The 14,097-nt window shown below is 40.5% G+C and overlaps 1 protein-coding gene across 1 annotated transcript in view; it reads right to left on the bottom strand.

The window, feature by feature from the left end:
• NOTCH2 (notch receptor 2) overlaps positions 1-14,097 on the bottom strand; it is a 126,709-nt gene that overhangs the window by 49,512 nt on the left and 63,100 nt on the right. The window contains exon 5 of the mRNA XM_079761326.1: positions 10,209-10,331. Within this exon, the coding sequence (XP_079617452.1) occupies positions 10,209-10,331 (123 nt within the window). The remainder of the gene's footprint in view (positions 1-10,208; positions 10,332-14,097) is intronic.

Below are 14,097 nucleotides of genomic sequence, written 5' to 3'. Positions count from 1 at the left end.
GTTTCCACCCCCCCTCATTTGTTTATATCTTCCTCTATTTATTCTTTTTAAAATATTTTATTTTATTGATTTCAGAGAGGGGAAAGGAGAGGGAGGAACATCGATGAGAGAGAAACATTAATCGGCTGCCCCTGGCACGCCCCCTCTGGGAATCAAGCTTGCAACCCGGGCATGTGCCCTGTCTAGAAATCGAACCAGCAACCTCCTGGTGTTTGGGACGACATCCAACCAACTGAGCCACACTGGCTGGGCCTCGATTTTTTTTTTCCAATGTCTTATAGTCTTCCGAGTACAGGTCTTTTCCCACCTTGGTTTATTCTTAGGTATCTTATTTTTTGTTGTTGTTGCAATGGTAAATGGGATTGTTTTTTTTTTAGTTTTTCTTTCTAAGAGTTTATTGTTGGTATATAAAAATGTCATCAATTTCTGAATGTTAATTTTGTATCCTGTTAATTGCTAAATTTATTGATTAAATCTAGCAGTTTTTTGGGTGGAGTCTTTAGGGTTTTCTATGTATAATATCATGTTATCTGTGAATAATGCCAGTCAGCCCTCTTTGATAGTGGTCCTCCTCTTCCAATTGCTTCCATCTGCTTGAAGTAGGCAAAGAATCCATGTTTTCTTAATTCCCTAAAGCTGCTACTGACTTCAACCAGTAAACATTCATTCATTAAGCCACTTCTAGGTACAAGATACTGTTAAGCTCTTAGCTGATTGTCAAATGTAATCCTCTCATACAATGACTCCAGTTTTACGATGTAGTACAGGCCTGGTCCACACTGAGGAAAGACACTAAAGTATCTCAGAGAGATAAGGAGAGAGATCCCAAAAGAACCCAAGCACAGCCCTAAATTTGGAGGGATAAGGGCGGGTCAGAAACAAATGGAAAGGTAATGCCCCAATTCGTTCATTCATTCACTTATTCAATAAAGATTCAATAAAGATGTATATACTATGTGCCAGGCCTGACCTATACACACTGGGGCTATAAAGGTGAATAAAACAGTTATGGCTTCTATCCTGCAGAACTTGTAGACAAGTACAGGTTTTACAACCAAACAATTATACAGAGGGCAATAACAGCTCTAATCGGTGCGTGCTGCCTTGGGAGCACAGAGTAGGACAACAGAGAAGAACTAAATTCTCCAGTCCACTTGAGGATAATATGTTTCATTGGCAAACTACAATTATGGGACTAATGGCATCTCATATCAAGGCAGTGTATTTTTTTTTATAATTCATTTTCCTATAGACTATCCCTCCAAGCCATCTAAGTTTGCATGAACAAGAATTTATCATCCAAATATTAACAGTAACGGCAGCATTGGGCTCCATATTCTAAGATCATGATGGTCTCCTGCTTTAACTATTTCTAAAGTTCTTTTATCCATTTGTTTACTGCTATGTAATTCAAACCCGTATGACTCCCTAGTGCCAGAGATTGCACGAGTCTTAAAACAGAGATAAGCACAATAGAGTATCTTGGGAACAGACTCAGAAACATGCCATATAATGCAATCTAACGTCAGGATAAGCTGCATTATAGGTGAATAAACTTTAAATTACTGACACACACACACACACACACACACACACACACACACACACTTCATATGTTAGCCAGGTGTTGGAAGAGTGTGTATGTTGTGAGAGTGTGTGTGGGAAGGGGATGAAGTGGAGCGTATTTTAGGCTTAAGGAAGTGTATGTGCATACGTTTGAATAGAAGAGAGAACATGGCTCATTTGAGGTAATGAAAAAACCCCTGTGAGATTCAATTACAAGGCATGCATCAGGGAGATATGGCTGCAGAGGGAGTTATGTGCAGAGCCTTGGAACTCTATCCAGAGACAAGGAGGACCCACCAAAGTGTTTTAAGCAAAGAAACCACACGACCCATTTGTGTTCAGGAAGCACACTCTGCTGCTGCAGGGAGAAGGGACTGAACTCCATCTCACCCTTGCAGGTCAACAGCAATTTAAAACACTGGGGGGTTCCAGGGCTCCCGTGGCCACTCTAGCAACGAGAAAGTCAGTGCATCCGGGGCAAATTCCAGATGCAGCAGCACCTAAGAGCGTCCAGGCTCAAACCGTGAATGACAAGCAGCGGATGCTGTGCCAATGCTGGACGTTCTGAGAGCTGAGCCCTGGCACAGAGAAGAAAATGGTGCCAAGCTTCGGTCCCCCTGCCAGGAGGCTCATGCTCTGGCTCTCTCCCCTCTCCAGGAGCTGCTGGGCTGTTATACCAGTTTACGTAAAGACCCCCTCACTTCCCTGGGAGGAAAAACTAACTGCAGCAGGGGTTCCAAAGAGAATCAACCTACTCTGTTTATGGGCAAGCAGTTACCGTGAGCAGAATGAGTAAAATGGAAAAAACAACACCTATTAAAACATTCTGAAATATGAAAGATGAGGAACATACCACTTAAGATGTACAAGAAGAGCATGCTTGTGAAAAATATTCACTTCTAGAAACTAATACATTTTAGAAAGAATTGGTTCAAGAAATTTAAACACATGTAGGTCTAAAAAGAAATGAAAAATATAGGACATTTGACTCTGATGAAAGGAGGCAGGCTGAGAGAAAGGCAGAAATAGAGAGGAACTAGATTCAATGAGTTTAAATATTATAATAACATAAAATGCAGTTCGAGTAAAAATCAGAATTGGAAGCTACAAAGGACAGAACTAATAATGAAGAAAAAAATCAGTGTTGTGAAGGAAAAGCTTAAAAAATTCTCATAAAGTGCTAAGGAAAAAACAGCAAATTATAATAGTAACGGAGAAGATTTCAGCCATGGGGAAGAATGAAGACCCAATGTAAAGATAATAGGTTCCTGAAAACACAAAAACAAATGAAAAAGACACCATTTTCTGAGGTAAGATCAGACTTAAGTCTGCCGCTCCAAAGGGCTCAAAAAGTACTGGGGTAAAACACCTATAACCAATATTGGTTGAAGATTTGATTTGAGAGAGAGGAGAGGTAGAGCCTGAGACTGACATGTCTGACATGGGACTTCCCTCTAATACTCACAACAAGAAGCAAAGGAACAATGTCTAGAAACTTGATAAGATTAATTTTTGGCCCAATAATCCAATATCTAGGCAAGATGCTCTTTGTATAAGAAGGCAACTAAAATCCAAAAACCCAAGAGCTCTGAAGATATGCCAACATTTAACTTTTCTGGGGCAAAAAAATACTCAAAGATGTACTCATTTAACTGAAAAGAATAAATAAAAATAAATAACTCAGAAAAGGTTGTGATATAAATGTACTGGTAGTTAACACAAAGCAAGTCACACATAGAACTAAGTCTAAAACATTATCAATTGGATTATAAAACTGTATAAATATCAAGAATAACTTTTAAAGAATATGTATAAGATTTTAAAATTCAGTACTAATAATACTGATATATGAATTTTTGAATGCCAGATCATAGAAACAAAATCTGGAGAGTAAAGAGACAATACTCCTCATCTTGCAGAAAAGGCAATTGGTATACAGTTTCATTTTGACACTGAAAAATAGAGAAGTGGATTCAAATCCAAATTTTTCTAAACATGTATACCTTTAGCAATAAAAAGAACACCTCACCTCTCTCTATTGTCCTCATGGACCATTTCCACTTCCTTAAATGACTTAAGCACATGGCTTTATGTTCTTCTCACTCTTTCCTCTCCCATCTCCCATGAAATCAATATCTGGGTTGGAGACTAATAACGTCATTTGAGCCAAGAGTTCTTAATTTTCTCAACAGACCTCCACATCTACTCCATATCACGAACATACTCACATTCTGGATCTCATTATGTGACATTCATTGTTCCCATTCCAAGATCTCAACTTGGTTACACTCTCTGACTGTAACTTCCACCTCTCTCCTTTCCCATTCCCAACAATCATTTCACCTAATTTATCCCCCACTAAAACCTGCAAAAGTAAGCCCCTCCTAAATAACCCAGTTCATTAACCAACCCCTTCTAGCTGTCTTAACTCTTAGTCTAGCCAAGGTTCTATCACATGAATGAAGTTTCTGTCCCCTATAGCTCCGGCCCTGCAGCTTCCTTGCTCCCCTTTCGAGCTGTACAAAATCTTAAGTGACTATGCCCACTCCTCCCTTTCCTCCTTCCTCAACACCCACTTTTCTTTTTAACCCCTTGCAATCTGGTCTCTTTCTCTCCTTTATATTGAAACCACATTTTAGAAGATTTCCAATGGGTTCAAAAATTCTGATTAACTGCATAATTTTCATTCTTATTTGAGTCTCCTGGTTGTCACTCATTCAATAACCACCGTTTGTTAAAACTGGACCTGGGAATGCCAGTTCCCAGCCCTCCAGAGGCTGAGAGTCTACAAGGTGAAGCAAGCATATAAACCAGGAAGAGGAGTGAAATACAACAGGTGCCACAACAGAGGCATGCAGAGTCGAGTTGAGGGCACAATTTTACAAAGCACCCAACTCAGTGATGCTATAATGGCGAGCTTCTTCCCAACTCCCACATCCCCTTTTTCTCATCTTCCTTCTTTGAATCCCTTTTCTCACCCATTTCCTTTAATGCAGACATTTCTCACAATTCAGGTCCCAACCCTCTGTTCTTCTCACTCCACGCACTTTCCCTTACAGGCTTGATACATTCCCAAGGCAACCAAAAACAAGACTCGAAATTTAAGTCCCTAGCCCCTACTTCTGCTCTGACCTCCTGGGTCTTACACTTGGAAAACTCACCTCAAACTCACCATCGTCTCTAGCCCATTTCTCTGTCAACAGTCCCCACATTTTCCTATTACTCAGATTCAAAACAGAAGTTAACTCTTCTCAATCTACCCCCTCATTCAATAGAGAACTTAGATGGTCCCCAATTCCTGTCCATCTTTCTTTCAAAGTCACGTCTATTCGTACTTTCTAACTCCTACTATGGTTATGTAGACTTATTTCTTTCTAAGCACTTGACCCTTCTTTAAAGATAGAAAATGATATCTTTCTTCATGTCTCTTACAGCATCCAGCATAGTATATTTGACTACAACCGTTATTCAATAAATATCTGTCACTAAAGCTACCTTATGACCATTCAGTGGGGGCCTTTAAAAGCCATGAAGTGAAACTGGGCCTTGCCTGGAATATAGCCAAATCCAGACACTGTGTCATGGACGAGGGCAGAAAAATGTCTCTTGGTTTCCACTCCTGCATTTAGTGGGGGCTATACTAATCCCCTACCCCTGTCTCCACCAACACAACCACTAATCAGCTCTGGGGTGAGGGTGCTTCAGGCCAGCACTCTGGCAGTCTGCCCAACTGACAGTGAACTGAAATTGGGGTAGGGAAGCAGAATTCCAGAAAACAGGCTTATTATCAAGACCCCGCAACCGAGTTGACAGCAGAGAAACTGAAATGCGAGCTGCATTTTCCCGTTCCCCATACGGAATGCGAAGGAGAAAACGTCTATAGGCCCAGATGTAATTAAATCGTTTCCACCCTCAACCAAAAAGAGCAGAAAAGGGGCTGTGAGGGGAGTCTCCTCAGAGCATAGCTGGTCACCAACCAGAGGCCGGATGGAATGGGAACATTCAGTTCAAAATCAAAATACCACCATGAAAAGACTCCACTTCCTGCCAGAAGGAGCTCACGCAGCACCTCTGGTGGTATGCTCCTAGCTGATTCGTGCCAAAAAATTTTACTGAAATTGGAGCAGCCAACAGCAAAGGGAGTCTGAGCCCACCTTCAGGCTCGTCATGTTATAAGGGAGCTGAGAGACGATGTGGTCGGTTTTATTAGACTCACGTCCCACCTAACTTCCATTGTTCACTTCTGCTCCGTGTCCCAGAGCACTATTCCAAGCCCAAGCTGAAATTACATTTCTGGGTTAATAACAAGCACAGGAAAATAAATCACGTCTGCCCTAGGAGTGAACCCAAAACCAAAAGCTGCCAGAGAGGAATTTGTGAGTGGAGTTTAGAGGCAACTTTAATTCTGAAGGAAATGAACCTTTAAAAAGAAAATCCAAATAACAATCTACGTAGACAAAACATTAATCTGCACTGCCGTAGTTAATTTGGGGGCCTTTCATAACTTTTGTTTTCTTAGGTGGCTATCTGCCAGAGCAGAACTTCTCTCATAAGATGGCAGATGGCTTGGGGCCAAATACAGTAACAGTAAAAACACGTGTGCTGGGGCTCCGTCCGATCCTCGGGTGTACTTCCATTTCGTAAAGGGAACGAACTCCATGACAATCGACCAATAAAAAACGAAATCATTTGTCCAATTCCATTTCTTTCCTCTGCCTGGCTTTTAGCTTGTCCAGAAGGGTGGTAGCTCTGGAAGGCATAAACGGATACCAGCCTAGAGAGTCACATCAAGTAGAAAGGTTCTGGGATGGGCTAGAAATCAGGCCTGCACACCATTGATGGGGGAACCGCACCAGAGCGTGGCCAACATGCTTTTTCCCAGTGAGGCCAACACAAGCCCACCCTCTACCTACCAGGATCAAAGAGGATACACCTACATGGTAGCAGCCATGGTAATACCAAAGAACATCTTTGCCGCTAAAGTAGTGTGGTCCAATAGAAATGTCTCAGAGACAAAGATGTAATTTTTAAAAACATATTTTTATTGATTTCAGAGAGGGAGAGAGAGTTAGAAACATCAAGGATGAGAGAGAATCATCGATTGGCTGCCTCCTGCAGCCCCCCACTGGGGATCGAGCCCGAAACCGGGCATGTGCCCCTGATCAGAATCGAACCCGGGACCCTTCAGTCCACAGGCCAACGCTCTATCCACTGAGCCAAACCGGCTAGGACCACAGATGTAATTTTAAATTTTCTGGTGGCACTTAAAAAGGGCAAAAGAAACTGGTAAAATTAACTTTAATATTATATTTTATCTAACTCTTGGTATCTAAAACATCATTTTAGCATCTAATAAATATTTAAAACATTATTAATGAGACATTTTACTTTAAAAAAAATCAGGTATTGTTCAGTTGTGGCACAATAGGTGTGTCTAGTGGCTACCATATCAAACAGCAGAATTCAGAATGTTTTACAAGGTAATTGTTTGCTGAGTATAAACTCAAAAAGCTTTTTATTGCACCATTCATTCACCCACCCAATAAAGTAACTAAGAGATATTATTAGTTCCACGGTTGACAAATAAAGACGTCAAAAAAAAGGGGGCGGGGGGGGGGGGGGAACGCTGACACATTTACCTGAAATCAAACCATAAACAGACTTGGGAAAACTCTGGTCATGTGAAGCCTGAAATTTGCTATAGAAGACCAAGCCTTCCATGTTTGTGCACATCCAACACAGGTCATACCAGGCTCTTCTCATTAAAAACATGGCAGATTCCCAAATCTCCACTTATTTCAAATTGACACCTAGTTTTTTTCAGCTCCACAATCCCATCCATTCTTTCTCAGATAGCTGGCAACTTCATTCCCTCTCCTAGAAACCTACTCCAACCCTTCCTTTTCTACTTTGTCAAAAGCCAGACAAAACAGTTCACGCTTAAACTCTACAGCTGGAAATTGTAAAGGGAATTCTGAACGAAGTTGTAATAAAGCTTTTAGGTATAATGAAAAAACCACCAGACTAAATAGTAAACATTGACTTAATATTCATTTTGAATCTCAAAGTAACAGGTAAACTTTTAAAAAGGAAAAACACAAAGAGTTAAAGCACTATATCCTAGAATAATATAACTATAAATTAAACTTTAAATTTAAAAGAATAAAAGTTCTTAAAAATAAAAAATTTTTTAAAAGACCACCCATAGAGTAAATTTGCATAGGAAAGGACCACAGATTGAGCACAGACTTGGAGTTCAATAAGCCTAGGTTCAACTTCTAGCCGGACCACTATGTGCCTTGAGTAAATGTTTAGCTCTTCTGAGACCCATCATCATCTGTTAAAAGGATATTTCATAAACTCTACCCCTCATACAGTTACTGCAAAGCTTACACAAAATAAAACATTGCAATCAGCACTTATTGGGGTGCTAATAGACATTCGTTAACTCCCAGCCCCCAGCCCCAGTCACTTCTTTAGGTTGTATAAAGCAGAACATACTAGTACAGGGCTGAGGCCAGGAAGGACTTCATTCATATGAAGTGGGAGAACCTTGGACTTTATCCTGTTGGTGGGGAGGAGAGCAAACAACAAGGTTGTCACTGGAAACCCAAGAATTGGGAGGAGTGACACAGAGGAAGGAAAACTGTGGTGAGAAACCAAAGAAAGGAGCCACTTTAAACGACAGCAGATCAAAGTAAATAAATATTGCCACACTGGATTTACCCTTCATTTCTGCCATCTTTTCTAGAAATACAAGAACACATGGAGAAAGAAACCTCTTACAAGGACCTTCACAGAAAAGAGGAATTTATTAAACATGCTGGGATAAGAAATGTTGGTAAATTATCATTTCACTGGGAAAACTTCCCCCATGATTGGGTTTTCCTATTTCATATCAAAGCAGGAAACCGAGTGTGGTATCAAAGAAAAATCAGCAAAGAAATCACAATTATCATTTCATCTTGACTGTTCAGAGATTAGAACCACACAGAGCCCCTCTCCCGCGGGGCAAGGGAGAGAAGAGAATGGGGCCATGTCCCTAACAAGCATCTCATCCCACCCAACACCACTGCGAGGGACATTAAAAAGAGAAAAATTCAAATCTTTCCAGTTATTGTCATGGAATTAACTTCATAGTAATTTTTTAAAGGTGGAAATAAATGGCCTTTGAAAAATCTACCAGAGAAATGGCAAAAGCTAAAGAGAGAAGGAGACAGAAAGAGCAGAGGTTTGGGAGTGAAGGCGTAGGATCAAGACACCAAGTAGAAATTCTAGGGGAAATCCAATTCTAGGAAACGCAGTGGGAAAGTATTAAAAACGGACAGTTTGGGGATTAAAAGCAGAAATGTGTGCCTTTCCAGGAAATCGTGTTATTGAAGTTTTAAACCCTTTTAACCTTTTTTTACTCATAGTCTACAGCTCTAAAAAGTACTCTAAATAATTAGCTGCTACAGATAAGGGAAAGCAATTCTTAGCACTAAATGCCAGGTAGGCTTGGCGGCAATCCAACACCAAGACTTCTCTGCTGGGCACCATCCCTCACGGGTACTGTAGTTTCTTCTTTATATCATAACTTATTCTTGGGTTTCCACATTAACTCAATCAATTTATCTCAAAAAAGGCTCAGTTCTTAATCACTTAATCAGTTCTTAATTGTCTCCACTTTCAGTTAGATAAATAAACAGAAATGGGATCTGAATGTCTGCAAAAAATCACTTAGCTTTCAAACAGAAGTGGAAAATCTGCCTAAGACAATATCAGAAACTTCCAAGGGGTTGTAAAATCAAGCAAGGCTACTCGTCTAATATCAGAGGCAAAAAAATAAAAAGAGTCTATTTTTGTCCTATGTGCAAAAAGGATACGAAAGAGGGAAAAATAGCAATGTGGATGGGTGTCATAAAAATGTATCAAGAGCACCTGCCCAGCCCTTTGCATAATTATAGGACACAACAATTAAGATGAGATGGAGTTCTGTCTGTGAACAAACAATAAGCTCGAAACTCTTGAGGTCTCTATAACTTACTTGTACTTCTTTTTTTAAGTTGGAAGAGAAATATTCTAATAGCCTTTCCATATAATTATGAATATTCTTTGATATGACACCAAAATTTGACAAGTTGTAATCCCCTCCCCGGTTTTATTGAGATATGACTGACATATAACATTGTGTAAGTTTAAGGTACACAATGTGATTATTTGATATGCATAGATATTGCAAATATTTACCACCATAAGATTAGTTAACACATCCATTACCTCACATACTGGTAGCTACCATTTGTGTGTGTTTGATAAAAACATTTATATCTTTACATTTAAGCATGTTTCTTTCCTCTCAGATATTTATTACGCATCTACTATGTTCCAGGCAATGTGCTGCTTTTCCCAGATAACCTCCGAGTCCGTCAGTAATGCTCTTCTCTCACAGCTGCCCCAGCAGCTAGCATGGTGCCGAGTTCAGAGCCATGCCCAGTTAAGTACCTGTGAACACATTTCTTTAAGTGAACACAGGAGAACGTAGGTGGTCAGCACAACGATCTAGCACAGAGACCCTGGTGAAAGGCGCTTACTTCTATAACAGCCTGCCTCTGGTTACCAATCCGTGCCCCAGCCTGGCCGATTCACCACACGGTACGTACCTGTCCACTGAGGGGGGCAGCGGCAGTTGTAGGTATTGACCCCATCCACACAAACCCCTCCGTTCTGACACCGGTGGTTAGGGCAGTCATCAATATTCCGCTCACAGGTGCTGCCTTCAAAACCTGGTGAGAGAGAGCAAGAGAAAATGATGAATTCTCTGCGGAAGAAATGATCTCTCTCTTCCCCCAGGACACGGTCATCGAACAGCCCTACTTCACTATTTCAGTTCAGCAGCCGGCAGCTGCTCAACCCAGGACTCACTCCATTAACAAAAGTCCCCAATCTTCTGCCTTCTCTTGCCTCCAGCATAGCTAGACAGTTGGAGTGACTCATTATGCCAATGGCATGCTTTCGCAGTTACCTCATAAGTATTTCAAAGTGTTTCATGAAATAAAAACCTAGTGAAGATAAATCTCTACTTGGGACAGCTTTTTACTGGTTCTTAAAAAAAAGGATATTAGATTTACCCCAGCTCCATGCTAGATTAATGAGAAGAACAGATAAAAGCTTATCTCATTAGATTTAAATTCCTTCCCCCCCCCGACTTGGGATGACTGTTTGGGAAAACTAGGGGGGCGGGGGTGAAAGGCGTAAGAAAAATACTGAACTTAAAGTCTGAAGATATAAGTCAAGTTCCAACCTCACTACCTATAAGCTACTTAACACATGGTAAATTCCTAACTCTGAATCAGCTTCCTCGTCTGTAAAATGAGGCTGACTCCACCTGCCTGGCCTGCTTTTCTAGGTTGTTATAAGTGCCACATTACAAGCCAAATGCAAAAGGAATATAAAAAGCTATCCTAAAATGGGGTGGCATTCTTACTAATTAAACTTCCCAACCCTTCAAATTCTTCACCCCACCTCTCTACATTTATAGCATTGCTTCCTTCCTCTCGATTTTCGTCATTTATGAAAAATGAAACTAGCACATCAAACTTCACCCCAACTAACCACAGTAATTTATATATTGGGCTTTTCCCTCCCTCTCTCTCTTTCCTACCAAATCCCTTAACTATTAAAATAGAAGACTACCAGCTTTAAAATGAGAGGATGTTCACTAAGCACTGTCCCACTTGAAATATAGTATGACTATGTACTTGGCCTCTTCAAAGTGTCCCTTAAGGTTCCTCTCTCACACTCAAAGCACTTACTGAGTCTTATACGAGGCACTGGGGAGGTAACAGAGAGTGCAAGAGACAGAGTCCCTGCTTTCGGGGCATTTACAGGCTGGTGGCTGGGAAAGACATCAATCACACCTCGCTTTGTTCATTTTGCCACAAGCTACTGTGGTAGCCAGCCTACATCTGCTCTGTTACACTGGAACACGGCTTGTTTCTCCGAATGCAGCGGCAGTCCTGTACGTGAGTACAGATCCAGTGGCCCAAGTGATTTCCCAGAGACCAACAGAAATCACCTCAGAGAAGACGGGGATGAATGAAAGCTTGACTGAAGAGAATCCTGGGCCTCTCTGTATTTGGTACTCAGGCCATTCAAGCGGATGAATCACGAAGTAAGCTTGAGAAAGACTATGAAAATGTTTATAGACTCAGATTTGTAAAAATGTATCATGTTACTCATTTATCTGCTTCATTCCTATAAACATCTTACAAAAGGGCTGAGTCGGAAAATGGGATGATAAAGTGCGGGCAGATCTGCAGCTCCGCCAAGCAGCAGTCCCTGAACAAGAGCTGAGGTCTGTGTCCCTAGTCCGGTGCTCTTAATGGAAACAGTCCTGAGAGAAGTGAAAGATTCCTTTGGAGAGTGTGGGAGGGCCACCGGGCTCCTGGCCCACCGCTGCTAGAACTTGTGCGGGCTGGTGAGGTTCTAGAACTGGCAAAGGTCATCCTCCCCCTCGTTTGATCTCTCTGGGGACTGAGACTAAATATGCTTGACTAGGGTGTCAGGGAGATGTGACCAAACTGTAAGGATTGGAAACTGTGACCCTGAATTCATACAAGCCAATGCTACAACTAACTGAATTCACCAACCACAGACAAATTAAGAAAGCAGAAGCATTTCAGCATAACCACACATATAAGAAAGAAAATGTTCTCTTTGTATGACTGCCTGACTGTTTTTGAGGAACTTCTTCCCTGCCAACAGGTAGGAGGAGAGAGGTGGAAGAGAAATTCATGGTTAAAGCGTGGCCTCTGAGGCCAAACTGCCTGGGTCCCCTCTCCTCCCTGCCATGCAACACCTGAGTGAACATAGAAAAGTACTAACCCTTTCCTCTCTGAGGGAACTAATAGGACCTACCTCAAAGGGATGTTGTAAAGATTAAATGAGTTAGATATTTTAAAAACCTTAATTCAATAAATGGTGCTGGAACAATTAAATATCGACATGCAAAAGAATAAAGTTGGACTCCTTCCTCACACCATGCACAAAAATTAACTCAGAATGTAAGAGTCAAAATTATAAAACTCTTAGAAGAAAACTCAGGAGTAAAGCTCTGTGACTTGGATTAGGTAAAGCTTTCTTAAATATGACCAAAAGCACAAGCAAAAGAAAGCATAGTGTGAATGTCACCAAAATTAAAAACATTTGGGCTTCAAAGGAAACCATCAAGAATGTGGAAAGACAGCCTACAGAATGGGAAAAAATATTGCAAATCACATATCTGATAAGAGATTTGTATCTAGGATCTATTAAAAACTCATATGTATAATGAAAATAGAACATATATAATATAATAATAGGAAGACAACCCAATTACAAATGGGTAAAGGATCTGAATAAACATTTCTCCAAAGATGATATACAAATGGCTGATAAGCAGATGAAAAGATGCTTGACATCATCAACCATCAGGAAAATGCAGATCAAAACCACAGTGTGATATTACTTCACACCCCCTAGGATAGTGATAATAAAAAAGATGGATAATAACAAGTGTTGGTGAGGATGTGGAGAAATTGGGAAACCTCATACACTGTTGGTTAAAATGTAAAATAGTGCAGCCACTTTAGAATACATCCTGGCAGTTCCTGAAAAGGTTAAATAGTTACCATATCTCCTAGTAATTCTTCTCCTAAGTATATATCCAAGAAAAATGAAAACATATGTCCACACAAAAACTTGTGCAAGAATGTTCATAGCTACATTATTCATAATAGCCAAAAAAAAGCAGAAGTAGTCCAAACATCAATTCACTGACGAGTGAATAAATAAAATGTGGTAAATCCATACAATGGAATATTATTCAGCCATGAAAAGGAATGAAGTATTGATACCTCCAACAACATGGATGAACTTTGAAAACATCAAGTGAAAGAAGCAAATCACAAATGACCACCTATCATGTGTTTCTATTTATAAAAAGTGCCCATAACAGGCAAATCTATAGAGACAGAAATTAGATTAATTGTTGCCTAATGCTGGGAGGGAATTGGGGGGAAGGGTGGGGACTGACTATTAATGGGTACAGGGTTTCTTTTGGAGTGATAAAGTTGACTATGGCGATGGTTACACATATCTGTGAATTAACTAAAGACAACTGAATTTTATATTTTAAAAGAGCACATTACACAGTATGCAAATTATATCTCAATAAAGCTCTTATCTTGAGGAGAAAAGCACTTAAAACAGTACCTGATGCACAGTAAGTGTTCTACATTTATTAGCTATTACTATTAATCAGTGGGATCAAAGCCTCCCTCGGAGGCTATCCACTCTGATCCTCTTACGTTACGGATGAAGAAGCTGAGGGACACACGCCAAGTTTGCATGGCTAGTAGGTAGGAGTCTGTACTGCACTAGGAACTTCACCCAGTTTTGATCAGTCCGTTCTCGGGACCTTTGAGTTCTCTTTCAACCATCTGAAAAGCCGACCTTGGGTCAAAAGTTCCCACGTCTGAGAAAAACTCAAGCCAAACCAGTTCTCCAAAG

The sequence above is a fragment of the Cnephaeus nilssonii genome, assembly GCF_951640355.1.
Source record: "Cnephaeus nilssonii genome assembly, chromosome: 21".
Taxonomy (NCBI): domain Eukaryota; kingdom Metazoa; phylum Chordata; class Mammalia; order Chiroptera; family Vespertilionidae; genus Cnephaeus; species Cnephaeus nilssonii.
Note: the sequence above shows the minus strand (reverse complement) of the source record. Positions and strands in the feature narration are given on the sequence as shown.